Raw genomic sequence first — 26,652 nt, 5'->3', positions numbered from 1 at the left:
ACACACGGCAATTATTGATGTGGAAATTATTTCTATGGTTAAGAAAAACACAACAGCTAACATTGTGCGGGGCATTATTATGCCATGGGCATGTATGTCTGCCAGTGAAATCGGGTCACTAGTGTTTATTAATGATTTGACTGCTGGTGGAAGCAGAAGTAGTCCCAGTTTCTCATGGCAAAGAAATGGGATATTTTTCAATGCCCAAGTTAAGCCACAATTTCAATCCACCTGACGCAGTAAAGGCCTTAAAGAATTCAAAGGAAGAAACGCAACATTTGGTGAGGTTCAAGATCAGAAAATGCAAAAGGATTTCATTCAACAATTGAAAACAGCCATTATGAAATTATGCTAGTCTAAGCCTCTGATGTATTAAAAGGTTGTAATTAGTTGACAGTCAATACAAATTATTCTTAATCCCTTGAATTCAAGTCTTTAAAGTCTGCACATCAATCTTTGATTTAAAATCTACTACGGTGATTCACAGAGGCAAAACTACAAAGATTGTGTCTTTATTCAGCAAATTATGGATCTAACAGTATAAATGCACTCCAAGAGAGCTGAGAGCTTCATGTGGACCAGCAGTAAAACACCACTTACACACTGATGTATTAGCAACAATCTAATAACCATATCCACGATGGGCAACATTTTTCACAAGCACTTTAAGTGTAACAAATAATTAATTTTACTAGAGAGAGCATAATAAAAGGCTTGTTCAAGTAGCTTTAGATTATTAAACAGGTTTATTACCTATATGACTGTACAGTATGTACTAATATACATCCAGAAGCTGCATAAAAATTAAATTGATAAAACTTCTTGAATGCAATTTTGTACAGCAACGGATTTTTTTTCAGTTGCAGATCAATTAGAAAAAACTGAATGAGGCTTTAAAAAAATAAAATAAATGTGCACTAGCTTGACAGTATACCTAAAAAAAGAAAAAAAAGGCTAAATGAGTTCTTATTTGTATGTTTTATTTTTTGCTTTACTACAAAAAACAAAAACAAAAAACAGTCCCAGCAATATTTTTTGCATCATCTGATTAAAAAAACAAAACAAACAAAAAAACTACTACAGTTAAATACAAAATGAAATATACCAAAACTACCCAATGCTACCCAGAAAGAAAGAAACAAAAACAGGCAAGAGTATAAAATAAAATATCTGGAAGTCTACAACTACAAAAAAAAGTTAGAAAAACATTACTTAAAAAGAAGGCAAGTATCCACCACAAAATGTGCCACTTTACCACAATCAGCTTGCACATCTTTCCTCGAATATAAAGTAATGCAAATACTTTACAATAAGTTAACGCAGGCGCATCTCCCTATGACTACAGCAAAACAGTCTAATGTATCACATGGAAATACACTTTTTTTTCTCCTTTTTTGTTTTGTTTTTGGCAACAGTTTCAACACATCACACAGAGAAATCAATCTAAGACTTCTGGGTAGCAATGTTTTTGTTTTATGTTATTTTCTTGTTTTTCTTTTCTTCTTTTGGTTTCTTGAGAACATATGTTGTGTCCACAACATCACACACTGCCTGTATGAGTTTCAGAGGCTTACAAACTGTATACTATGTATTCAAATCATATAAATATATAATATAATATATATATATAGATATATATATATATGTGTGTGTATATATATGAACAAAAATATACTAAAACTATTTGTAATACAAAATGATTTAATGCCAAATGGAAGCTTACGATAGAAACTTCAATAACTTAAAAAAAATGAATAGGTTGATACTTTTCAGAAACATGACAATTTAGCCCTAATCTCCTTATTACAAAGGTTTTTGCGTTTGTTTTACTTTTTAAATTCTTGTTCACACAGCACTGGCAAAACAGCACTCCCCCTAGTGCCAAGAATGCGTCAAGTATAAATACTAAGAAAACACCTGTACAGTACTGATTCCTGTCAAACCTACAAAATAAGTTAATGTCAGCCAACTGTACACAGTATTTACATTTACAATACAAATGGAGCTGACTTGAGAATGTAAAGATAAGCATAACATCAACACAGGCTTTGGCCACAAATTTGATGCCAGTAAAAAGCCTCTGTGAAAGCATGAAATGTACGATCTCGACCGCTTGAGAAGTTTTGCGGCCCACTTTTAGCATGAGGACGACTGTGGCTGGATGCCAAATTAACGGTTTAAAGTTTAAGTCAGTGTGACAGTTTTCGTTTTACTCCGAGTCTTGACACCACAGACTGATTTGGTAAAAGGCTACCAAAAACGTATGAAATTAATCACTGACACTTTTTTTTTTTGCCTTGAAATGATAAAACGACAGTCATGGGTGACTAGAGTGAGGGTGGCAAGGTAGGATGACAAAAATAGCAGTCTCTAAGCATGGAGGTGGTGAGGAGAGATCGACACATTCATTTCAGCAGCAGCCGTATCCCGTCGGGACGTGGTAGGAGCGTGTACAGACAGGAATGGATAAGGAAGAGACACCACCTGTTACAGCAGGTGCCCAGTAAACATTTTAGTCTCCTGCAGAGACAGAGGGGGTCCGGGATGGGTGTGAGGGTAGTCACAAGCTATTTGGTACAGGAGAGGTACAAATCTGTGTGTGTGGCAGAGAGTCAGAGTCAGTCTACGTCGCTGAGGTCGCTGACTGGCTCGTCCTGCACTATGCTCAGGTGGTTCATGGCACGGCTGAAGGCGATCTGGACAGCCTTACGGATGCTGGATGTGCGTCCTTCCATCATTTTAATCTTGTCTATGGTCTTGTCTATCCCCAGAGGAACCATCTTGGATCTAGGAAGCCATTGCCTGAAGGGGAAAGCAACACTAGTGTCACATCATTGGAAAAGCAGCTAGAGGTCAATATTTCCTATGATTCTTGACAGGAAAATAGCACCCTGCTCACAGGAAAAAGCAGAAGAAAAGCTAAAAACACAACCTTAACATGACAACAACCATATATATTCTGGGTTTTGTTTATTTATTTTAAAGTAACTGACCACAAAAAACTCTTTAAAAAAAAGTTTAATATTTATGGAATACAATAAGCATCTATAATTATTTTTCCCTTCACAAACAGCTTTAATTATGACCGTTTTATCATTATTAGAAATGTTAATGTCTACACTGGCCCTGCGACGTATCAGCAAATATCTTGGTATTTACCAGCATCAGTGGAGACTAAGCTGTTGTGTCATATCAACTTTGTGCTTGGTTTAAAAAAAAAAAAAAAAAAGAAAAAGAAAGAAAAAGATGTGATGAACAGCTGAAAGACTAACACAGGTCAGTTCTGTCTAATATAGAAAATGTTCTTGTAAGAAAGCACAAAAAAATACATTTTGCAATCAGTGCATCCCAAGTGTACATACAGGAAAGCTAAAAGGTTTTCTGCACGGTGACGGGAGTCATGCCAAAATAAATGTGTGTGTTTAGGAAGGTGTGAGGTTTTGGAGGGTTTTTTGTACACTATTTAAATGATCCAACTACCCACTTTACTGACTGATAAATACAGACACTGGCACTCACCAACTGCGCTTGTTGTCGAAGAAGAGGACGAGGTAGAGTTTCTCTTCTGCTTTGTACTGCATCTGTTCTCCAATGCGCAGCACGTCCAGGGGAGGCATGGGGATGGAGACCCCATTGTGCTGGCAGCCCACACGTGGCATGTGGGGGTCGATGATCTATTTGCAGTAGGGGAGGTAAAAAGGGACGTTACAAACACACACACTTATAAAACATGCAAAGATATAGCAGAGAGACGTTTGCAATTTACACACACATGCACCTCCACTACCAGCTTGTGCCACTAAAATTTTGCTTCCTCATTTGTCCCTTCATGCAAAGCTCAAATTGCTGGTTTACAGAGAAATGCTGCCACCTAGAGCAAAAACTGAATATTTTTACAAGCAGCAATCTAGCCACGTTGCTGCTGAAAACAACAGCTGTAGTGAAAGGATTGCTTCGTCCTGTGGATAAAAGTGTCATAAATTTGCTATCAGTGTGTCCTCAGACTGGGAAGGAGGCAAGAAAACGTCAGAATAAAAAGATTACAGTCAGCGACTGTCATGCTTTCTCTCCCACAAGCACTCACCAAGGCAGGGTAGGAAGGGTATCCACTACATTTGGCCCAAACTAGCTTTAGGGGTTCCAATGCAACAGTTGCAGCACTAGCAGGCATCCAAATATTGCTGTTGCCAACCTCTATGGAAGTGGGAACAACACCAGACAAGTTATGTGTGAGAGTTTAAATGCACACAGAAACACATTTCAAAAAAATAAAGCCATGCTGCAAGTGCAGGGGCACCAAATCAGGGTGGGAAATTAACTTTGGGAGCCACGGTGAGAGACAGATATTAAAATTTACCAGCCACCCTCAGCTGTTAATTAACCAAAAGGGAATTTCAGATGAGGGCCGAGTCTCCAGATGCTGACTGGTTAGATGCCACGGTGGCAGCAGCGTATAAAGACTAGCCAGTCAGTGCCAAAATTCACAAGAACTTGGCTGGTAGCTGCAGTTAATTTCCAACCCTGATTTTATATGTATGTATGAATACCAGGTGTCTGCTGGTTAAATCAAGTTAAACCTCTGAGAGTGCTTTGACACACAGTAGCACAAAAACACAGTTCAGCCACATTATTTAATTTCAGAGACGTTTTGAAACGTACGGGACCAGCAGACAACTGGGAGTATACATAACGATGTTACTTATTAGTCGTACCAATTCAAACAGACTACAATACATATTTTGTTAATGTTGTTAATATAATCCCATTTTCACATATTTACACTGGATTGTCACGATACACACTGTATATTTTGGTCAAGAAGAAATTGGAGCCTTTTAACCCTTTAATACTAAGTTAATCATATTTTATGCAGTTTTTTTGTGAAACTTTGGGACATCTATATCATCAGGGTAATTATTTTTCCTGAGAAGGCTGCAAATTCACACGTTCACATATAATCAACCATGTCAACGACTCATTTTGAATGCCTTTTGAAAAAGAAAAAAAATCCATTGTTATTCAGTATTTTTTTTTGCACCTGCCTTATTAAGAAACGGTTAATAGCCAGGAGGCATGGCCGACAAGAGCAAATATAAGAAATTCCCTAAATGTAGGCTGTCAAAATAACGTGGACAGTTAACCTGCCATTGTCTGTCATATGTTTATTATAATAATAATAATAATGGATTGGATTTATATAGCGCTTTTCAAGGCACCCAAAGCGCTTTACAATTCCACTATTCATTCACACACTGGTGGAGGCAAGCTACGGTTGTAGCCACAGCTGCCCTGGGGCAGACTGACAGAAGCGAGGCTGCCATATCGTGCCATCGGCCCCTCTGGCCAACACCAGTAGGCGGTAGGGTAAAGTGTCTTGCCCAAGGACACAACGACCAGGACAGAGAGCCCGGGGATCGAACCGGCGACCTTCCGGGTACAGATACGCTTCCCAACCCCCTGAGCCACGGTCGCCTGTTTAGTTAAGGGTAATGTTTTAATCCAATAAAAACAGGAATTTTATCGCCACTTTTTCAAAACCATGTTGATTCTCATCCGATTAGTTTGTTTGCTTTAATCCCATCTGGTTGCAGTTTAACAATAAAAGCTGTCTTTAATATTTGAAATGAATACTAGGATCCCCAAACACCAGCTTCGTCAAAAATAAACTTCTCTAAAGGGATCTTATTTTCTGCTTTTAAGGTAAATGACCTGCTCGGCATTGTTTTCAGCAATATTAATCTTTGGCTCTATTCTACAGTGCGTCTTTTTCCCCGTCTCCCTCCCCTCACCACCAACCGTTCACAGCAGCCTGGACCTGCCAGGGGCTTCTTCCTGTTAAAGTTTTTTTTCTTCCCACTGTCACCAAGTGCTTTGCTCACAGGGGGCAGTCTGATTCTTGGAGTTTTCTTTGTATAACTTAGAGCAGAGGTTGGGGAAATCCAGGCTTCAAGGGCCGGTGTCCTGCAGGTTTAAGATGTGTCCTTGATCCAACACAGCCGATTTAAATGCCTACATTACCTCCTCAACATGTCTTGAAGTTCTCCAGAGGCCTGGTAATGACCTAATCATTTGATTCAGGTGTGTTGACCCAGGGTGCTATCTACACTGGCCCCTGATGACCCCTGACTTAGAGGATATTTATCTTACAATAAATCACCTTGAGGTGACTATTGCTGTGATTTTGGATATATAAATAAAAGTGAACAGAACTGAAAAGACTGATAATAACCAAGTTTAAAGACTACTCGTAAAATCTGTTTACACCCTAAAGTTGTTTAAAAAAAAAAAAAAGTTTCCTCTCTGTTGTTAACCTTGCATTTACCTCAAAAACCCAGTTTCACTATGGTTTTAATAGATTTTGTTTGCAGGACTGAGTAAGTTAATAAAGTATATTACAATTTAAAATAGTTAATATTTGTATTTCTGTGAAAGATGTCTACCCACTCCCCACACATGCATAAAAATTATTTTGACAATCTGGTCACGTTACCAGCAGCGATTCGTGCAGCTTTTGCAAAATTCCCAGTTTCGATGCAGGCGATTAATTCGCTCTTGTCATCCACAGTGTTTCTCCGGACTAAGGCGGGTTTTCCCTTCCCACATTTTGGAAGACTGAGAATGGTGCTAAAGGAAAAACACAACACAAAGTCAACTTTCAAAAATATCTGGTGGCACGCATGCTTTGATAATATAGATCAGATACACAGCTGCCTAAACAGGCAAACTGCCTGCAGCAGGCCTGTGTTACATTATCTGCTCCTTCATTTGTATTCAGCTGCAGATTATCAATGGGGAGGGGAACAAAAATTTTTACCTGGTGTTTCCTTGCAGACTGCTACATGAGGATATGGATGACTCAGAGGCGCAGCGTCTTCGAGGCTCCGCAGGTCTACTAGTTCTGCTGGTTTCTTCTACTTTTTTCTGCTCCTCAACCTGAAGAGCACCACTTGGCAGGCCTAAAAGAAGCAGAGCAGCGAATTCCAAAAATATTAGACTGAGATCTAAAGGCCACAATCAAATGACGATGATCAAGCTACAGATTGTTAAGCCATTCTCTGATTAAAGCCAACAGATAAAAAGGAGTAAACAAGGGAAGTTAATTAGGACTGACTGAGATGACTTTTATGACAACTCTCTGCATTGTTTGTGATGATAGATTAAGAGGTTGGAGGTATAGCTCAATATTAATGTAGTAATTTAATCAGAACCTTTCTATTTGTTAAATACCAGAACACAAAAGCAGAATTTACCCCATGTAAGAACGTTAAAACAAGAGACCATATGCAGAATCAATCAATGTTTATTTAAAATCTTGTGTTTTCAGAGGACTTCCTCAGTAAACTTCTCACCAGTGTCGAGTCGTTTAACTGGAGACTCGCCTGACTCTTCACGCTCTTCCTCTCCACCCTCCTCCTCTGCATCCCTGCTGCCGCTGTGCTTCCTCTTCTTGCCATGAAGCAGAGTCTCCAGCCTGGGTATGACCACTGACAGGAAGGACTTGGAACCTAGCTGTGCGTCATCTTCATCTTGCTCCTCCTCGCCCTCTTTTCCGTCAGTCCTGTCGGACTCTTCGTCTCCGCTCCTGGGTAGCTTCTGCGGGCTGGCTGCCTTCGACTTGCGGAAGAGAACGGCGGTTCTGCGGTTAACTGCGCCTGTGGGCTCTGCGAGGGTCGACGTTGCCACCACGCTCACATCACCTTCTAACAAAGGGTCCTGGAGGCTGTTGTGTGCGTGGCCATTGAGACATGCGGGAGAGGAGAGCAGGTCTGGTATTTCCCCATCCAGCTTGGCTCGCTTGCCATGAACCTTGTCTTCACAGTCAGGGGCGGCATCTATTGGTTTTAGGGTTGGGGGTTCGGGATCTGTGTCTGAGTGGATGAGGGGAGGAATGGTATCCGATGGCTCCAGTTTTGGAGGAAGAGACTTATCTCCTGTGGGGCAGAGAACAATGAAACAATAAACAGTGGTGAGCTTTATCATCACACAGGGTTCTAACAGTGTAGTGGTAGCTCAGTCGCCTGCCAGGCTTAAGTGAACCACTAAGCACAGTGGATATTTTTTAAAGACCAAAGCAACTACTATTTAGTTAGCTATTGTATAGGTCTCTCTGTGTCTCTCCTCCTGGGTGCAGGACTGTTCTGGTTGAGGCACTGCACAATTACCAATTAGCATTACAGTGATGGAGGGCTGCACATGAGTCAAATACAAAATTAAACTATATATGAACCACTAGCGCTTCCCAGTGCTGCAGCAGCAGACGGGTCTAACAGTATTCCTTGTGGAAAAATGATTTTAAACATCTAAGTTTTATACATTGTATTTAATGTAAAGGAATGTTAAATTACTAACCACTGACACAATGAGTTCAACTTACATCCTAAAGTGTCCATGACGGAGACCTTTCACTAACAATAATTTGCTGCAGTGCCCACACTTTCTCCTTGTGTTTGCACAAATGCTGATGTTGCACATTATTATATGACCTTTTGTTTATCATACAAGTAAAACAAGCAGTGTTTAGCATAAACAGGGTGATCTTTATAAAAAAAATGAACAATGAATTTTTCCTTTGCACAAGCAAAGGATGTAATGCCATCTTTGAATTGCAAACTCTTAATTTCAATAAGTGGCTTTAAGCTTGAGAAAGCCACTGCAGTCACACTCTGTGTGTGTGTGTGTGTGTGTGTGTGTGTGTGTGTGTGTGTGTGTGTGTGTGTGTGTGTGTGAGAGAGTGTGTGAGAGAGAGAGTGATCATGTCAAAATGCTGGAAGGTTATTTTTCCATAGATGTGGACAATGCCACTTCCTCAGACCCATTAGGGGTTTGAGTTCCAAGAGGGAACACGCTTGTTTTCGGGATTTAGCAATAACACCATTTATCTGATGCTAAAGCACAACCACCACTGACAAGTAAACCTCGAGTTGTTCCGATTTGGTTCAGCGAGTCGGAATAAAGACTTCGCAAATCGCTTTGTGTATCAGAAAGCACTTTGAACAATTCTAGTTTTAAAGTTTAGCCATCCTTTACAGAGTATAGATCAAAGCTAGTGAGTTTTGTTTTTCACACATCTACAGTTTTTTTTAACCACCTGTGAAACTCTTCCTGAATAAAAATGAAACAATACTGTATTTTTATACATTTTGTTTCTACAGTCAGACTCGTGGGAGTCTGCAGTAACTATTTAGTGTTTTATTTCATATTATTTATTTATCAAAATATACACTCATGGTGTCCTTAAAGCAAGGAACATTTCTGTGACTGAAATTAGAGGGGAGAGGGTGCAAAGGTCTGAGCATCTTTTTTCTCCCCTTACATTCAGGTCAATTTTTATGCACCAATTTGTGGCTTTTCTGCTGCAGTCTTTTTGGTCACATGTTCCAAAACCCTGGACTTTAATAGCTTGTATTGGTTTCTTCGAGATTGCTGCTCATGTTCAAAGACGTTTAGCATAGTAACAAAATCCTAATCACATGTTTCAGATATGTTAGTCAAACTATTATTTTACAATTAATGAGCAAATAAGGAAGGAACCAATCCAAGTTTGAAAAATATCACCTAATAGATAGCTTTGTTGTATTTGAATTAGAGCTGGGCGATAGAACGATAACGATATGTATCGCGATATAACTTTTACTCGATAGAGAAATTAAGCTATCGCGATAGACCTCGCCGCTCTTGTCCTCTTATAAAAAAAAAAAAAAGGGTCAGCCGATCCAAATTCAGTACCGCAGAGCCGAACCAATCACAGCCGCAGCGTCACGTCGCGTGACTTGTTACGTACAGCGCAAGTGCCAAGCCGCACGTGTTTGTTTGGGAAGCAGCCAGCAGGTAATGGAGCCAGCGCATAATGGAGGAAATGAGCGTGACCGAAGAGAAAACAGATGATGGTTCCAACGCCGGAGAGATTGTCGAACGGAAGAGCCATAGAAGTTCCGTAGTGTGAAGGTATTTTGGCTATTTCAAGTCTGACAAAAAACAGAGTAGCGCGCACTGTAAATTGTGCCGAAAGCAAGTCTGGAAATACAGTAAACTGGTGCATGCGTCACACTGTGCGCCACGTTATTGTTTCGGTGAAATGAATTTCTACAATACTGTTACTGTTACTTCTACTCTCTGCAGTGTTTAAATGCTTACATATACACACAGTTACTGTCCGTCCACACATACGACTCGGTTCTGCTTCTATGCCCCAGCTTTGTTTACTTTTTCCCACCGAGGCTTCTAGACTTCTGATTGGCCAACATTTCTGCACGGTTAGGAATCTAGCGCCACCTGCTGCTTTGGCATGTTCATAGCACCGTTTTCCTTCATTTCTGCCTTTATGTGTGGACGGGATTATTTTTTAAAACGGAAACGGAAAATCTCAGTTTTCAAAAATACCCGTGTACGTGTGGACGTAGCCTCAGTCTCTGACTGGAAGCGCTAATTCGTCATTCGGCTTTTGTCAGACTAAAGTAACTGTTTGAAAAGCTAAGCTATACAATAAGGAGAGATTGAGAATTTCCTTTTAGTTCTCAGTTTATTTGATACTGACAAAAGTTAGTCAGTTTTGTCTGTTCTTCTGTAAAACAAACTAAGATTTATTTTTAGAATTAATATTTTGTTTCTAAGTGGAATTGACAATTTAGTCTGTTTCATTTGTTCTATTTTGAAACTTAAACGCTTTAGCGGCTGCCTTTTGTGTAGTTTGCAATATTTGCCTTTATTTATCTGAAAAAGTCTCATGTTCCTTAAGTACATCTACCCTGTTGAACTTATTATGGGAAATAAATATTTAAATAAAAACAAGCTGCTGATTATTTCACATTTTACTTGTGAGCAACGGCACATTTAAATCTTACAAATATAGTTATTTGGCTTATATCGTGATAGATATAGTTATCGCCTGAAATGAAAAAAACATATCGTGATATGAAAAAATCTCATATCGCCCAGCTCTAATTTGAATGTTTTATTATGGATACCTATGATTATACAAAGCACATACAAATGTTATTATTAAATGAGTAGGGAATATTGGTCTCCTGTGGCTGTAAACATACATAGTTAGCCATCATCTTGCTGGATGACAGACTGTTTTTGGGATCAAAATTCAGATAAATGCAACAACACATGTGTTTTAGTATTATAGGTAGCAGCGTATGTATTGAGCCTGCAGTTCTCCTAGGAAATGACAGGGGCCACCTACACCTTTAAGGAGTCTAATCTAGCCTCACAAAATTAAGAGGGAGGGGGACACCACAAATAGTGTAGATACCACAATAGCTCCACTCCAATTTGCTGATAACAAAGACAGTATGAAAATATTTTTCTTGTTGTCCATTTTGTTTGTTATTGTGAAATCTGCTTTGTTCCATAGGCTAGAATGTTTGCAATGCCTAACAATAGTTTTTGTTGGGTTCTTTGCAGCCAAGTGACCGTGAGCCATGTGATGTTCAATTGTCTGCCATTTCGATGAGTGTGACAGTGTAGTGACAGAGAATAAAGTGTCTGTTACACAGAGTAGTCTGGTGCATGACCATCTGGCAGCTACTGGTCGCTAGGAAAAACATGTACTCTCTGACCAAATGGGAGAAAGCCTCCCTGGGATTGTTTTGCTCACTTACAGATATCTGCATTTACCTGCCACTAGCAGGAAATATGCAGACTTGTCTGAGAACGCTTGTCACACACTCTGAGTGATAGTGAAGCTGTAAAAAAAAAAAGAAAAAAAGTTTGACTTCAAAGTAAAAGCTCTGTCTCGGGGCTGCAGCCAACACGTGCAACTTTTACTTTGTAACTGAGTTTTCTTCCTTTCTGGTTTGTGTGACATTTTTTAGTATCTCTCAGCTAGTAGTTAGAGAATGTTTGCAGACAAAGGCTCATCTTCCTACAGGTGACTGGAACAAAGCAACCACATGGAGGATGATTGTATGTTTGGGGATGTGTAAACATTCTCCAATTCTACCCAGCAGCAGACAGCATCCTCCAGGAACCCACCAACCAGTCAGGGAATGCACGTTTTACCTTTGTGGTTGCATCACATCCAATATTAATTAAATAGTCTGTCACCAACATGTCAGTGATTTAACACGAGTAATTACTACTTATTTTGATACTGATTACTACACCTGTATTGTAACCTCTCTACTAGAAGTATATCTATTTATCTGTCCATTTATGAATTTGAAAAAGCTTCCTGGGTGGAAAAATTACCAAATTTTACTCTAAACTTGTGTTAAACATTAATATAAAGTAGCTACTTGTTAGAAAATAATATAATAATCAAAATGCTCTAAGAGTTTTCACCTCATCAACATAGTATACAATTTACAAACATCACCATATCTGAAAGTACACTTCCGTATAAACAGAGCAGGTTTCATAATCATTCTTAAAACTAAACTGTGATATTGTGATTTTCCCGTCCTCCCGACATGCTTTATAGAGAGAACATCATGGGACTTTCTGGTTGTGGTTAGGCTAGGTTAAGACTTAGGTCTGACCTTTGACCTATACTCGTGATTCTCTTTACAATCGCAGAGACTGTGACGACCAGTGGGTCAAGCAGAAAACCAACTTCAAAATAAAGCATTCACACATACCGTCATCCTCGGAGAAATGCCCATTGGGCTTCAGTCTTTCTTCCTTAGCTGTAACCAGCTCTGGGAGGGAGAGAGCTGTTGAAGACGATGCTGAAGTTGTTGGAGATGACGAGGAAGAACAGTGGTGGTGAGAGGGTAGAACTCTCTTCAGGCTCATTTCGTTGCGCACATCATTGATGGTCTTTTTCAGCAACTTGAGCCGCTTGCTGCGGGAGGGGCTGGACTTCATGGCACAGGTGAGATCAAACTTCTCAAGTAGCTGCTGCAGCTGCTTGTCCAGAGGCAGCTGCTCCCGATTAGCTGGTACTAGTAAACGGTCCACTAAGAAGATAATTAAAACAAAAAACAAACAAGGAATCATTAGAAGATAGATTGACCATAACTACTTTATAACTAGTTATTCAGAGAGGCGTGCTCTTCCCTTACCATCCTCCCAAGAAAACGATGGTGGTGCTTTGACTTCCGGAGCATCTGCAAAATGCATGCCGCTCTCCGTGTCAAAGCCAATTTTCTCTGCATCTCGACGGGCCTTTCTGAGCAAGGCCCCACCCTGGTCTCGGAGTCGCACAGCAGCCCGATAGAAGTAGGTGTCCTTTGAGTTATATTTCATACAATTTTCAATAATGAGGTTAAAGTCATCCTCAAATTGATCAAAGTTGTTGTAGCCTTGGGCATCGATGCGTTTCCGCATGGTGGAAAAGTCCATCGGGTGTTTGATGTGGTCGAGATAATCAGGCACCTACGAGAAAGCATCAGAAATATGAATATTTTGTAAATTACTTTTAATAATGTTTAAAAAAAAAGTAAGCAATGTTTGAACTTGGCTTTTTAAATTAAAGATTCTTGACAGCAATTCAACCATATAGAAATTCCACCCACCCAATAACAGAGTCTATTCCAAGAATCAGGAACCTACTCAAACAGATTCAAGATCAAAAGCTGCGCCCAACGTGGGGCTCGAACCCACGACCCTGAGATTAAGAGTCTCATGCTCTACCGACTGAGCTAGCCGGGCTTATGAGGAAGAGCACCCTTCACCTCTAAGGCCTCCCGACCATGCAGCAGACCATGAGCTCTTGTTACACATTCACCCTAACAGGAAGTCACATTGCTTAACACTTTTGCAGAATGGGGGGTGGGGTGGAGTAATGTCTAACATGAGTCACAGAGATCAGAACATGTGACTGGAGCAAGCAGTTGAGCGCTGGTTGCTTGCGTGAAGCTTCTAACAAATGTTTGAGAAAATGCAGAATAGAAAATTCTTTAGTAATTTTAAAAAGTCTTATTTTGTGTGCCGACGATTTATAGTCAAGATGTTCACAGACATAAAATGTACTTTCCCAGAGTACAAAAGTGATCAAATTGACTTCCACAAATAATTTATGTCAATGTACCATTTCTGGTACACTCATCTGACAGTCAGGAAAAAGAACTAAAGGCAAAACACAAGGGAAAGTGTAGAAATCTGAACCAATAAGCCCTCTTTATAGCCAAATTTTACAGTTCTTTTGACCAATAGTCTTCTGGCATCTTAACTCCCTCTGTTCTCTTTTTTTCCCCCTTCAGCTTCAACAAGTTGCAGCAGATGGCTGCCCCTCCCTGAGCCTGGTTCTGTCAGAGGTTTCTTCCTTTTAAAAAGGAGTTTTTCCTTCCCACTGTCACCAAGTGCTTGCTCATAAGGAGTTGTCAGATTGTTGTGGTTTCCCTCTGACATTGTAGGATCTTCATCCTACAATACAAAATGCCTTGAGGCAGCAGTTTTTGTGATTTCGTGCTATATAAATCCCAACCAGCACACACCTTAACTATCTATCTGTTGCCAGATATTACAGTTGTTCCTACAAGCATGTCAGCACTTTTTCTTATCCACTATTCTTCTTCGAGGAGCTGGCATAATGATACATGGCACATCCCATGTGTTAATCAGTGTTTGAATTGTATGTGTCATTAGTGAAAACACAGCAAGGGACTTGGCAGAAACAAGGCAGAGCCAGAAAGAAGCTTACAGTTTTAAACTTCTGCACAGAATAATTGACAGTACTACAGAGTGAATCAAAGTACAATCATGGATAGAATAGATGGAAAGTGTTTGAATATTTGCTGCATCACCTCAGTGACATCGACAGGCTGGGTGAAGATCCTGGCCTGATCTTTTGCCTGGAGCTGGTCCAAGAGGGCTCTGAGCAAAATGCTAAAGGGTGTTAACTGCATCTCTAGAAGAGTCTCCTGCAGTTTAATCTACAAACAAACAAACAAAAGATAACAGTGAGCATCATCACATTTTTGTTTTGTTTGAACTTTTTCTTAAGATATTAAGACAAGCACAACTCTGTCCAACCATGCATCACTCCCCTGTCCTTACCTCTTCCCGCTTGAGCTTCTCCCTCTTGCGAATTAGTTCCAGCAGCAGTCTGGCTCTCTCTAGGTCATGTCGGAGGCGGTGCCATTCCTTCAGCTGTTCCTTAAGTGCCCTGCTTTCCTCTTCACTCTGCCTCTGGGGAACGCATGGAAATAAAAAAAATATAAAGGCACATAAAAGAACTGAACACCAGAAAATTATCAACTTGCACAAATTCTCAACAAACAAATGCAACAGCAACTTCTTTCATTTGGCACATAAGATGCCCATTTCACAGCAAACTGCTATTGATTCACACAGCATGATCAAAAATCTCATTAACACAAGCAATAAAGTGTTGAACGAAAACATTAAATTGTAACAAAAGCATAATTTATGACTGTGCAAATAATGAGACAACATATTTGAAAACCTTGGGGAAAAGATAAATGAAGGCTACAAGTCTTGTGCGCTTAACTGACAGAGGAACAAACCGGTTGCACATTCTTCTGTGACTGCAGTCTTGTCTGAAGGCGTCTGATGAGGGGAAACCCATTCCTGGACTGCCGTTTCAGTCTCCAGTAACTGAGGACCAGCTCTACAAAGACTTTCTTCTTCTGTATTGATACTTGATTCAGAATGGTTTGTAACCTAGAGGGATGAAAATGAGGGATTTTAGAAAACCAAAGCCATTTCCCACTTAAGTAGAAGGTTGTAGAAAAATATACCTGTGAGCAGGAAAAGTAGGCACAGTAGCAGGCGGTACAGCTTCACTTTCCACATCAGGCTCGGGCTTCTTGCTCTTACTCTTCCGTTTCTGTTTTCCTTTGGACTGTCCTTTGCCCTTGTCCCCTTTCTTACAAAGTCCATTTCTGAGTTTGGCTTCATCATACATGGCAAGAGGTCTCCTCACACACCCGTTAGGTGTGTGGGCGCCACAATAGGCCGTCTTTTTCACAGAGAAGGTGGGCTCTCCTGTTTCTGTCACCTCTTTGATTGGCTCCATCCTCATGAATAGACCAGCCTTTTGGGCACAGCTGACATGGAAGGCAGTGTAACAGTTGGCTTTGTGGCACTGGATGCAAGCGCCGACCCCTTTCTCCTTGCAGAGGTAGCACGTGAGCTTCCAGCGTGCTGGAGGAATGTGGCTGATGCCGTCGATGGGCTCAATGAAGGTGGTATTGGAGAAGCCCACCTCTGGGACCCAGAGGGCACAGACTACATGGCCCCAGCGGTCATCATCAGTCTTTTTTACTGCTCCGCCCTTATTAGGGCAAAGGATGCACTCTGCTGGCTGAGTCGGCAACTGAAGGCAGTGTCTGCAGTGCCACTGACCCTCGGGAATGTAGGGCACTCCGTAACACTCTTGGTGTACGGCCACGTTGCACATGTCACAAAACAGGATCGCGTTGCTGTTGTGACACTCTCCGTCCATGCAGATGCAGCAGACAGCATCATCATCGATAGGAGCTTGCCTTTCGCTCCCTTTGTCCAGACTCTCCAGGTACAATTCTTTCTCAAAGCGATCAATAAGGAACTCAAAAACATTGTGAGACACCTGACTAACCCCTTCGCTTCGTCGTTTTTCATTGACCAAATCCAGCCAGGCGTAATCTTCTTCATCCATGTCATACTCTGTTTCCTCATCTAGTTCTTCCTCCGTCTTATCTATATATTTATAAAAGGCAGATGGGCGTTTAGGAACAGCTGGAAGATTATATTCTACAGTTCGGAATTTAGGCTCTGGAAGTTTTGGGCTAGCGTGGCTACCAGCGTGGTGTCCTCCTCCCTCTACATGGCCTGCGATGGCAAGTGCGGCATTCTTCTTCTCCTTGTTTTTCAGTCTCACTGACCTCAGGAGGACCTGCTGTTTCGATTTTTCCGCATTCTCCTTATTGCTGGTGCATTCCATTATCTCTTGCACCATGGGGTCATCATCCGAGATCACGTCCAGCTTGTCATATATGCTGAGCCGGTGGATGCGGCCATCGAGTTCGAACTCTACCATGCGCTGCGCCTGGGCATAGGTCAAGATCTGCTTGTTGGGCGAGGGCTTGATAGGAGATGGCGGCCTCTGCACCGCAACCCGGTGCTGCCGAGCCTTCTTCTTCATCTTGACGCTCCGTGTTGCTGTGGAGATACACGACAGGGATAGCGGTTAGACATGTGTATGGGATGCCTGGAAGCATCCCAGTTGAATTTTCAAATAAAGGTAATAACAGTTACATTAGAAAATTAGGTTATTTACCTAATCACAGTAAAATACAATAATTTCACTGCAAACTTAAAGACAGACTTAATTCTCTGATACAGCTTCTTTTATGCTCAACATTGCGACGAAAATAAAGTGTTAATACGCAAATAAGACGTCTGGTAAAAATCAGTGTACCTGTTTAACTGACAAGCAACATCTTCTTATTCCAACTGATGTCTTTTAAATGAGAACGGGAGGGGGGAGTTAAACACTCTGCGGGTTAAATGTATTAGAAAGTAACAGAGTTTTGGTGACTAAGAGGGCAAAAGAAACTTACAGTTTTCACCGATGCCCCCTGCCCCCCCCCCCCCCCCCCCAAAAAAAAAAAAAAAAAAACACAGATTAGCTGTTGTAAATTAGAACATAGCAGCCAGTTTTTACGTTACAATTTTGTCAATGAGCCCATGCATTTAAATGGGGGAGGGAGGCGGTTACACGGGGCAATATGGGAGCGCAGGAGTTAGCACTTGCCCATTTGCTGCAGAGGTATAACGCCTTTTCAGCAAAGACTCGCAGCCAAAGTGACCAAGGTGCTAACAATAACATTAGCTAGCCAGCTAACTAGCAGACGGAGCTAACCGTCTGCTAAAACGGAGCGAATCGCGTAAAAAACAAAAACAATAAAAAACAGTAGCCCTTAAAAGGCCGCACTATAGCTAGTTAAGCCTATACATATTTTTTTCTTTTTGCATTTGCACAGCATGTCCCCTTTTCGCCAACGCACCGACCACAGCATAGCAAATAAAACCCAGCACATACCTCAAATTCACGAGCAGTTTTGCTAGCCAGCAGTCCTACAAAGCAATGGCAATACGGCCTACTAAGTGGCGCTAATTCCGGGCACAATGTTCTCATCCAACGGGCGATACGGGGCTCTTTTCAGTTGCTAATAGAGGAAGAGGCCGCTTTGTACCTTGAAGTTTCGATATTAAACTCTACACAAAGCACACAAGTATTTGCTGTGTGGGCCATTTACTGGCTAGAGTCACTCGTTAGCCACAGTCGAGCAGAGGCAAATAGCAGTAAGAGCAGCAGCCGCACGAACGGATCATCCCCCAACACAACAATGCGTTTCAGCAGACAACTCCCACCCGTACGCACCGGTCTACGTGTGACGCTGGAGGTCATGTCTGTGGTGAGTCGTAGATTTCACACAAAAGCCCATCTGTCACACAATCAGTGCGTTGCCTTTTGTAATAACCATACTAGCATTGCAAAGACAAAGCTGCAAACCTAACAAAGCGCGAATACGGACAGTAGCGCTATGTAAGGAACGCTGAGACATGTCTGTTTTGACTCTGGGGGCCGTGGCTATCAAGTCATAAGAGCAGCGGATAAGACGACTTTCAGAGTGTCATGCTCTGGCGTTATTATTTGCTCTTGTAGTAATAGAGGCCAGGTTGGAGGACACAAGCAGAACATGCCACACCCCAGTGACCGGTCCGCTGGGCCCAGACGTCTTTTTTAAGGGCAAGAACCCCCCTCGGTTTAGCGCAGTTATAATTTGCATTGATTAAAATATTTTGCATTTACTTTTTTTGGACCCCAACGTGGCACTCCAGACCGTGAACGCAACACACGCGAAAAGTTATTTATTAACTGATGTATTATTTCGCAATAACAAATGGATGTGTTAGTTTTTGGTCCTGTTACACCGGCAGCATGCGTAAATTTCTAAAAAAAAATCTAATTATTTTAATTTCTGTGAAAATAGGTTATTAGGTCGTGTAAACGGGTCGACAAGTTAACTGAATATGCAAATGAAGTAATTGAATCTATCATTAGAACGGACTAGTTAAACATTTCTGTTTATAATTAGTGAAACGTCAAAGTAAAACACCGTTTTATGCAACTTAATACTAAAATTTATTACCCCCTTCGCCATACTGGAGACCCAGTGCCCGGTGACATCATTAAAACCTGTTCCTTCCGTCCGTCGCTGTGTGGAGCTGCTTCGGCCGAACGCGAACTGCTAGCAAACCAGGAGACAAAAGCAACAAAAGTGAACCCCCCTCCGGATCAATCAAATGTGTCATATTTAACCGTTTAGGAACCGAAACCCAGTGAACAAGTCGTCGTACCCAACAGTAAGTATACTGAACTCGTATGTGTGTGTGAAAGGGGCTGAATGTGGTGAGGACGTCGCGGTGAGTCTAGGTCTGATTCGGATCCCGTGTGGTTCGTGTGTCGCCACGGCTGGGTTCTGCCTCGCCAGGTTAGCTAGTGTGTCCTGTGTGTGGCCTAGCTGGCAGCTAACCAGCTAGCAGTCATGGTGTGGTCCGAAATGTGCTGAACGTGTTCCTCGGGGTAATGCAAGGCTAATAAGATAGTTGTAAATGCTGTTATTTTTTGTGATACAAATCCACGCCACACAAGTGTTGTGTCTGCGTGGTTTTTTGTCTGTTATTAGCCTTGCGGCTAAGACAGTTAGCACCAGGATAGCCACCGTGGTGTTTGCTGATGATGTAGCGTAACTGCCAGTAATGTTTATTATAGAACGTATTGGCATATATTGGTGGTGCAAGTTTAATGGTAAGTGTGACTTTTTGTTCGTTAGGGGTCGAGTCGAACGCCGGTGTGTAAATACCTATTCACAAGTTCTCTGCTAAGAGAAGATGCAGGCTAGTTAGCGTTGGCTATTTCTGCTGTCCTCTCGCATCTTCCTGACTAGCGCTTTAGCCAAACCCGGAAAACTGGTTTGCCACTGCTCACGTAGAAAATTACTTGGTTACATTTAAAAGCCCCATCTCGTACTAGTATTTCGTTTTAAAGTTGGTTGTTTTTGGACACATTTTAATGTGTGATTTATGTCTAATCTAAATTTGAATTTTAGATATATTTTTCTCTTTTTTTTGTTTGTTTTACTTTGTATTAGAAAGCTCATATTTAAAATAACCAGATTTACATTTGAGCGAGTACTTAAGCTAATGTTCTCAGAGCTGATGTATTTTTTTTTAGTTGCACACATTTGGGTGTTAACACTGAGTGAGTTTTGTAGTTAAGGAAAAATTGCTTCAACACTGACCCTAGTTTCTTTTATTTGGTTTACACAGCATTCTCTCAGTTAGCTGGCACATAGAGGCACTATGTTATTATATGTTATTGTAAATTTGGCAGTAAATATTACTGCCAAATTATGGAACAGAGGCATAACATAAATTTGTCATTCTTAATGGACCACATTAGACCTGACCCCATGGCCTATTATGTGTCTGCAGTTAGGTTGAATTATATTTTTTTTAACACCTTTCAGAATGAAAATGCCTCCACCAATAAGGCTCAAGAGGCTCACAGGAATGATTTGAATATTGAAAGTATGAATGAATCCTATGCTATGGCTTTCCTAGTAACAGAATATAACACTCGAGGGAGATTTTGTGCTGATGTGATAGAAAGCTACTGTTATGAAAACACCAAATGGCAGCACATATTGGACAAGACAATAATAAGAATTTTTCTGTGTTTTTCCTTTAATTTTTCACTTGCTTGTTGCACCTGGGTATATAAAATTGTATTATATCAGATTATCATACTTTTATACCAAAAAAGGTTATTACATTGTTGGTTAGTACTCTCAAAAGTGTTTTGCTTGCAGTTGTACAGGTTTGTTTTTGCTCATAAACTGCTCAAGGATTTCAATACAATTCAATCTACATACTCAAGAATGTACTTGAGTAAAGTTTTAAACAGCTTGGCTGTTGTGCAGCATATTTTTAGTGGTACATAAATGTGATGTGTTACTTAATACAATCAGACAAATGGTAAATGGCCTATATTTGTATAGCGCTTTACTTAGTCCCTAAGGACCCCAAAGCGCTTTACACTACATTCATTCACCCATTCACACACACATTTACACACTGGTGATGGCAAGCTACATTGTAGCCACTGACAGAGGTGAGGCTGCCAGACACTGGCGCCACCGGGCCCTCTGACCACCACCAGTAGGCAACGGGTGAAGTGTCTTGTTCAAGGACACATCGACTGAGACCGTCCGAGCTGGGGCTCAAACCGGCAACCTTCCGATTACAAGACGAACTGCCAACTCTTGAGCCACGACCGCCCCATATAAGCCAGATACGGGGCGACGATGAGGAAACTGTTCAAATCATTACATGTGTCAAAAGATTTTTTTATCAAGTCTTGCGCTGTGGAAGTATGGGATTTTGCAACTTGGAACAATGATCGCGTGAAGCAGCAATTCAACGGAATACACTTTGAGCAGTGCTCTGCTCATGAATTTCCTAGGTAGCCAAGTGCATTTAAAAGCTATGACGCAATACTTGAGCATCACAATGATCCTTAAAAGTGCAAGCTGCACCTGAATACTGCAAGACTAAGCCTCAACCCGTCTGTCTATTCCGACAGAATGGTTTACCCCTTACAAAATCAAAATTTCTATGTTTACTAAAACTGTGCTTGCAGAGTCAAATCAATTAGCAGTCCTTCTTGTAAATTGTACGTTTAATGAAACCTGATTTTACTTAAGTGCTTTTGTTTTTCAATCTCTGTACTTTCTTGTGGCTGTGTGTGGCTAAATGAAAGTACAATCTGCTGTTTATGGCACAACATGTTGTGTTACTGGTTTTTGGAGTCGTGTTTATTTTTAGAATACCCTTATCTGATCTATTTTTCTCTCGCTTCCTATCTTTCTCTGGGTCTTGTAGGGAGGAGTGGAGCTACTCCAGTCATAAATGGAGAGGGACGAGCACACGCTCTGTGTCCTGGACGGCAACACCCACATCCCAACACCTGCTTGAGAGCTGCTGTATCGATGACCACAGTTGAAAAAAGCGATTGCATTTGACACCGCAGACCTGACTATTCTACAGAAACACTTGGGCTGCTGCCATGGATGGGGAGGAAGAGGTCTCACATATGGGCGAGGAAATGGTCAGTGAACCTAATGGCTCCATAGAACGCAGAAAAAGAGAGGCAAAGGGGACCTGCCTGAAAATTGAAGGGCAGGATGGCTATGTGTTCAAATCCTACAGCATTAGCCCCCGTGAAACTGCTGATGCAAAGTCACCTGCTTGCTCCTCAATAACACTGGATAAAGACTCTCTTCCTTGTTTCAACTTTTCTTCTCAGGGTGACGGACTGTTTGAGACAGACATGGCAAATAAGAGTGCTGCAGCTTCTCCCACTCTTTCAGACAAATGCCTAAACATTGACACCGAGGGAAATGGAGAGAGTGAAAAGTATGAAAATGGCAGCGAATTGAGTGAACATGGCAAAGGGGAGATCCAGGATGCTAATGGAATGGAGGAAGAAACCCAGGATGATGACAGACTACCCTTTGGCAGCTCAGTTGGCCCTTTTGTAACTAAAGATGGCGATGACTATAGCAATTTACTAAGTGGATACACAAGCACCCTTTATGATGTCGCCATGGACGCTGTCACTCAGAGTCTTTTGTCATCTATGAGGAGTCAGACCAACCCACGGAAAAAATCTCCAGCATGGAATCATTTCTGCATATCACCACGAGACAGTACCAAAGCAATCTGTTTATACTGCATGAAAGAGTTCAGTCGGGGTAAGAACGAAAAAGACCTCAGCACGAGTTGTTTAATGAGGCACGTACGAAGGGCTCACCCCACTGTGCTTTTGCAAGACGGAGCCGACGCATCCTCAAATAATCTGACTAGCCCTCTTGCCTCATCTTTGATACCTCCCTCCCCAAACTCACCAAAAAACGGAGACTTGACAAATAGCATTGTTAGCTCTGCCTCAAAAAACACTTCACCGTCCACCTCCTCAGCTGAAAATTCAGACCTGTCATCCAAAGAAGTGTTACCCAAAGTCGAACCAAAACTAGAACCGTATGCCAATGCCGACGCTGTTTGCAGCACCCTCCCATCCTCACATTCCAATGAAAACAATGCCGAAGACATGTCAGACGGAGGGCCTGAGCGCCTTCCAGGGACCCCAAAAAGCTCTAGCTCCCGTCGCAGGTCAGCTGTATGGAAACATTTCTACCTGTCGCCTGCTGATAATTCCAAAGCAGTATGCATTCATTGCATGAATGAATTCAGTAGGGGTAAAAATGGAAAGGATCTGGGGACAAGCTGTCTTATCCGGCATATGTGGAGAGCCCACAAAGAGGTTGTAATTGAGGAGAATGGACAGGGAAATCACATTCCGCCACCCTATACTAACCCGCCCTCGCTGCTGTCCCGCACTCAACTACAGGATCCACTGGAACTCAAAAAAGAATCACCCCTTCTTCCATCATCACCAGAAACCATATCAGATGAACTACCCCAAAGCATGGAGGAAAGCATGGATATAAAGGAAGAATCTGATGAGGTGATGCATCTCTCAGGGCAGGAGACCACACTCAACCTCTCCTTCAAAACTCATGGGGAGGACACACCCCTGACTTCATCACCATGTGACCTCTCTGAAGGCCCCAGCCTCAATCAGGATCATTCAGTTTTTCAGCAAAACAAAAAGATCATGAAACGGGTTAAATCAGAAGTGTGGCACCATTTCATAGTGTCACCTGTTGACCAGTTAAAAGCACTGTGCCGTTACTGTCCGTGTGTCATCAGTCGGGGGAAACGGGGCGATTTTGGTACAAGCTGCTTAATGAGACATCTAATGAGACGTCACCCAGATGTCCTCAAAAACCAAAAAAGCACAGATGATAAGGAATCTTCCCCTCATCCCTACACCAATCTCACTGCAACAGATCCAGTTTCAGCCAAAGAAACTGAGAATCCCCTTGGTGAGAAAAAAACACAAACCATGCCTGTTTTCAGTAAAAAGACGTCAAAACTGTGGAATCATTTTTCCATTTCGCCTGCTGACCCTACAAAGGTGGTTTGTTTGCACTGTAGCCGCACAATTAGCAGAGGCAAAAAGACTACAAACCTCGGCACAAGCTGCCTTTTCAGGCACATGCAGAGGTTTCACGGACATGTTCTTGAAAGTAACAATACTATCTCAGGTGATGTGCCGTCTGCTGAAATTCATGTTAAACAAGAGCTCATGGACACTTCTGTTTATGAAACGGAACAGAATCGTGAGAGATTTGATGAACACCACCCGGTTGCCAAAAAAATCACCAAACTTATTGCAGAAATGCTCGCACTGGATCTTCAGCCATCAGCTATGGTGGAGAATGCTGGACTGAATCGACTGCTAGAGTACCTCCAGCCTCAGTATTCTCTACCACCCTCTTCTTACTTTACCAGCACTGCCATACCAGATATGTACGAAAGGGTGAAGGAGGTTGTGTTGACCCACCTGAAAGAAGCTGAAGGTGGTGTTGTCCACTTCACAACTAGTATTTGGGTCAGTAGCCAGACAAGGGAATACCTAACCCTTACCGCCCACTGGGCGACGTACGAGTCAAGTGTCAGACCCCAAGGTCAAGACTTTCACTGTTCTGCTCTCCTAAGTGTCTCACAAATAGACTCTGATCACGATATGCATGACATCCCAAAGCAGCTCGAGTATCTGTGGGATTCTTGGATCAACTCATCAGGGCTGAAAAAGGGGTTCACTGTAACAGACAACACCACCATCAAAAACACTTTGGAGGACCACGGTCACTTCACCATGCAGTGTTTTGGACACACCATCGACCTCATTGTTAGTGAAGCCATAAAAAGCCAGCGAATGGTTCAGAACCTTCTGAGTATTGCACGAAAGATCTGTGAGCGTGTGCACCGCTCAGCAAAGGCCAAGGAGAAGCTGGCTGAGCTCCAGAGGGTCCATCAGCTGCCAGAGAACCAGCTCATTCAGGACGTCCCTTCCAAATGGATGACCTCCTTTTTCATGCTGGAGCGACTGGTTGAGCAAAAGAAAGCCATCGACGAGATGTCGATCGAGTGCAATTTCAGGGAAATGATCAGCTGCGATCAGTGGGAAGTAATGTTGTCAGTCTGCAATGCACTGAAACCTTTTGAAGTTGCCTGCAGGGAGATGAGCAACCGCACTGCCACTCTGGGACAAGTGATACCACTCATTCATATTCTCAACAGAAAAATAGACTTGCTGTTTGACGAGACCGTGGGAATAGACAACATGCTCAAGTCTCTAAAGGAAGCGATGGTGAGCAGGATGTCTGCAACTCTTCACGACCCTCAGTACATATGGGCAACCATGCTGGACCCACGATACAAAACGTCATTGTTCACAGAGGAAGAAGCTGAAAGATGTAAACAAGACCTGATCCGGGAGCTGGACATGTCCTGTTCTACCTCAGTTGCAGTCAAGCCTCTGCTGCACAACGGCTGCAATGAGGCCAACGTTTCATCCAGCACCGCAAATTCAAACAAGGACAACCTCTGGTCCTTGATGGCTGACATCAGGCAAAAGATAAAAAACGAGGAGAAGCCAAAGTCCTCAGAGCTGGCAGTGCTGGAGTATCTTGAGGAAGACATACTTGATCAAAGCTGTGACCCCCTTGACTACTGGAACCTGAAAAAGTTCCTATGGCCTGATCTTGCCAAAGTAGCCGCCCGCTACGTGGGTTGCCCTCCGAGCATTGTCCCAGCAGAGACACTGTTCAGCACAGCTAGTGTCAACTGTGCCCTGAATCAGCCCAGGCCTTTGCTAGAAAACATGGAGGGTCTGCTGTTCCTCAAGGTCAACCTCCCCTTGATTTATTTTCAGTACTGATCATAATTATTTTGTTGAGCATTAACTTGAAAACCCTTTATTTAAGGACCAAGTTGCATAGCTGTGAAATGGGGGGTGGGGTTCTGTCGGGCAAAATGTAAAATATCATTGAATACACTGATTTTCAATGCAAAGGCCAGATCGAGGCTTTATTGTATTCTCTGTACTACTGTTAAAACACTTTGGAGCTGTTGTGATGAAAAGTCTCAGAAGTGTATCAGGGAGGGAGGGTTTTTCTAGCTGTAGGGGTTGGTGATAATGTGTTTGCTTCTAAATCAATGTTTTTCCTTTGTCTACTCTCTCCTTGTGCCTTATCCAAAACTACTTCAGGTCAAAAACGCTGTAAATATTGTTGAAATTGCGCAGATCACGTCAGGATGCTTTTTTTTAAATATTATGATTAAAGATAAGAGTTGTTTTCTGAATGAAAACATGGCCCCCAAAAAATAAATAAATGCTGTGACTGAAAGATATTTTAAGTTTATATTATTTAATTTCCATTGTGAATTTGTGGCTCACGGTACTGTCATTTAGAATTAGTTTTTTTTTTTTTTTTTTTAACTTGCTGATATGTTTTCGAGATCATGTATAATATTGCTGTATTTTCTGAATAATGGGGTTTGTTTGGAATATACAATTTGTCTCTCAAGCACAATTTAAGTTTATGTCCAGGGGTTTAAATTATGGGTTTATTATTGAGTAAAACAATGTACTGTACATTTTTATATTAAATGACTTCTGAACCTAATTTCATAAATGTTTTAGCATTGAGACTGGAAACATGCAAATTTTAGTCATTTGTAAATAAAGGTTTTCCTTACACAATATCGTAGTCTTGTTCT

At 41.7% G+C, this 26,652-nt stretch overlaps 2 protein-coding genes and 1 non-coding gene across 11 annotated transcripts; 1 reads left to right on the top strand and 2 right to left on the bottom strand.

Moving 5' to 3' along the window:
- Positions 1-959: 959 nt before the first annotated feature.
- Positions 960-19,144, bottom strand: brd1a (bromodomain containing 1a). 8 transcript variants are annotated; one of them, XM_004553945.3, is made up of 13 exons: positions 19,050-19,144; positions 15,651-17,052; positions 15,405-15,573; positions 14,947-15,078; positions 14,694-14,822; positions 13,011-13,323; positions 12,585-12,905; positions 7,350-7,931; positions 6,815-6,956; positions 6,491-6,624; positions 4,085-4,194; positions 3,520-3,674; positions 960-2,802 (listed from the first exon to the last, which is right to left on the bottom strand). In XM_004553945.3, exons 2-13 carry the CDS (start codon positions 17,033-17,035, stop codon positions 2,619-2,621), a joined length of 3,756 nt encoding a protein of 1,251 aa, XP_004554002.2. In that variant the 5' UTR covers positions 17,036-17,052; positions 19,050-19,144; the 3' UTR covers positions 960-2,618. The 8 variants fall into 8 exon arrangements, with proteins under 8 accessions (XP_004554002.2, XP_004554003.2, XP_004554001.2 ...); XM_004553946.5 differs by lacking the exon at positions 19,050-19,144 and adding an exon at positions 18,278-18,754; XM_004553944.3 differs by lacking the exon at positions 19,050-19,144 and adding an exon at positions 17,936-18,256.
- Positions 13,527-13,599, bottom strand: trnak-cuu (transfer RNA lysine (anticodon CUU)). Its single transcript has one exon. It is a non-coding gene; the product is annotated as a tRNA-Lys (tRNA).
- On the top strand, positions 19,135-26,635 carry zbed4 (zinc finger, BED-type containing 4). 2 transcript variants are annotated; one of them, XM_076875865.1, is made up of 2 exons: positions 19,135-19,263; positions 21,844-26,635. In XM_076875865.1, exon 2 carries the CDS (start codon positions 22,028-22,030, stop codon positions 25,808-25,810), a length of 3,783 nt encoding a protein of 1,260 aa, XP_076731980.1. In that variant the 5' UTR covers positions 19,135-19,263; positions 21,844-22,027; the 3' UTR covers positions 25,811-26,635. The 2 variants fall into 2 exon arrangements, with proteins under 2 accessions (XP_076731980.1, XP_076731981.1); XM_076875866.1 differs by lacking the exon at positions 19,135-19,263 and having other exon boundaries at positions 21,816-22,069; positions 22,268-26,635.
- The last annotated feature ends 17 nt before the right edge of the window (positions 26,636-26,652 follow it).

Source organism: Maylandia zebra, linkage group LG17 (genome assembly GCF_041146795.1).
Source record: "Maylandia zebra isolate NMK-2024a linkage group LG17, Mzebra_GT3a, whole genome shotgun sequence".
Classification (NCBI taxonomy): Eukaryota; Metazoa; Chordata; class Actinopteri; order Cichliformes; family Cichlidae; genus Maylandia; species Maylandia zebra.
The sequence above is the reverse complement of the archived record's forward strand: the minus strand, read 5'-3'. Positions and strand labels throughout refer to the sequence as shown.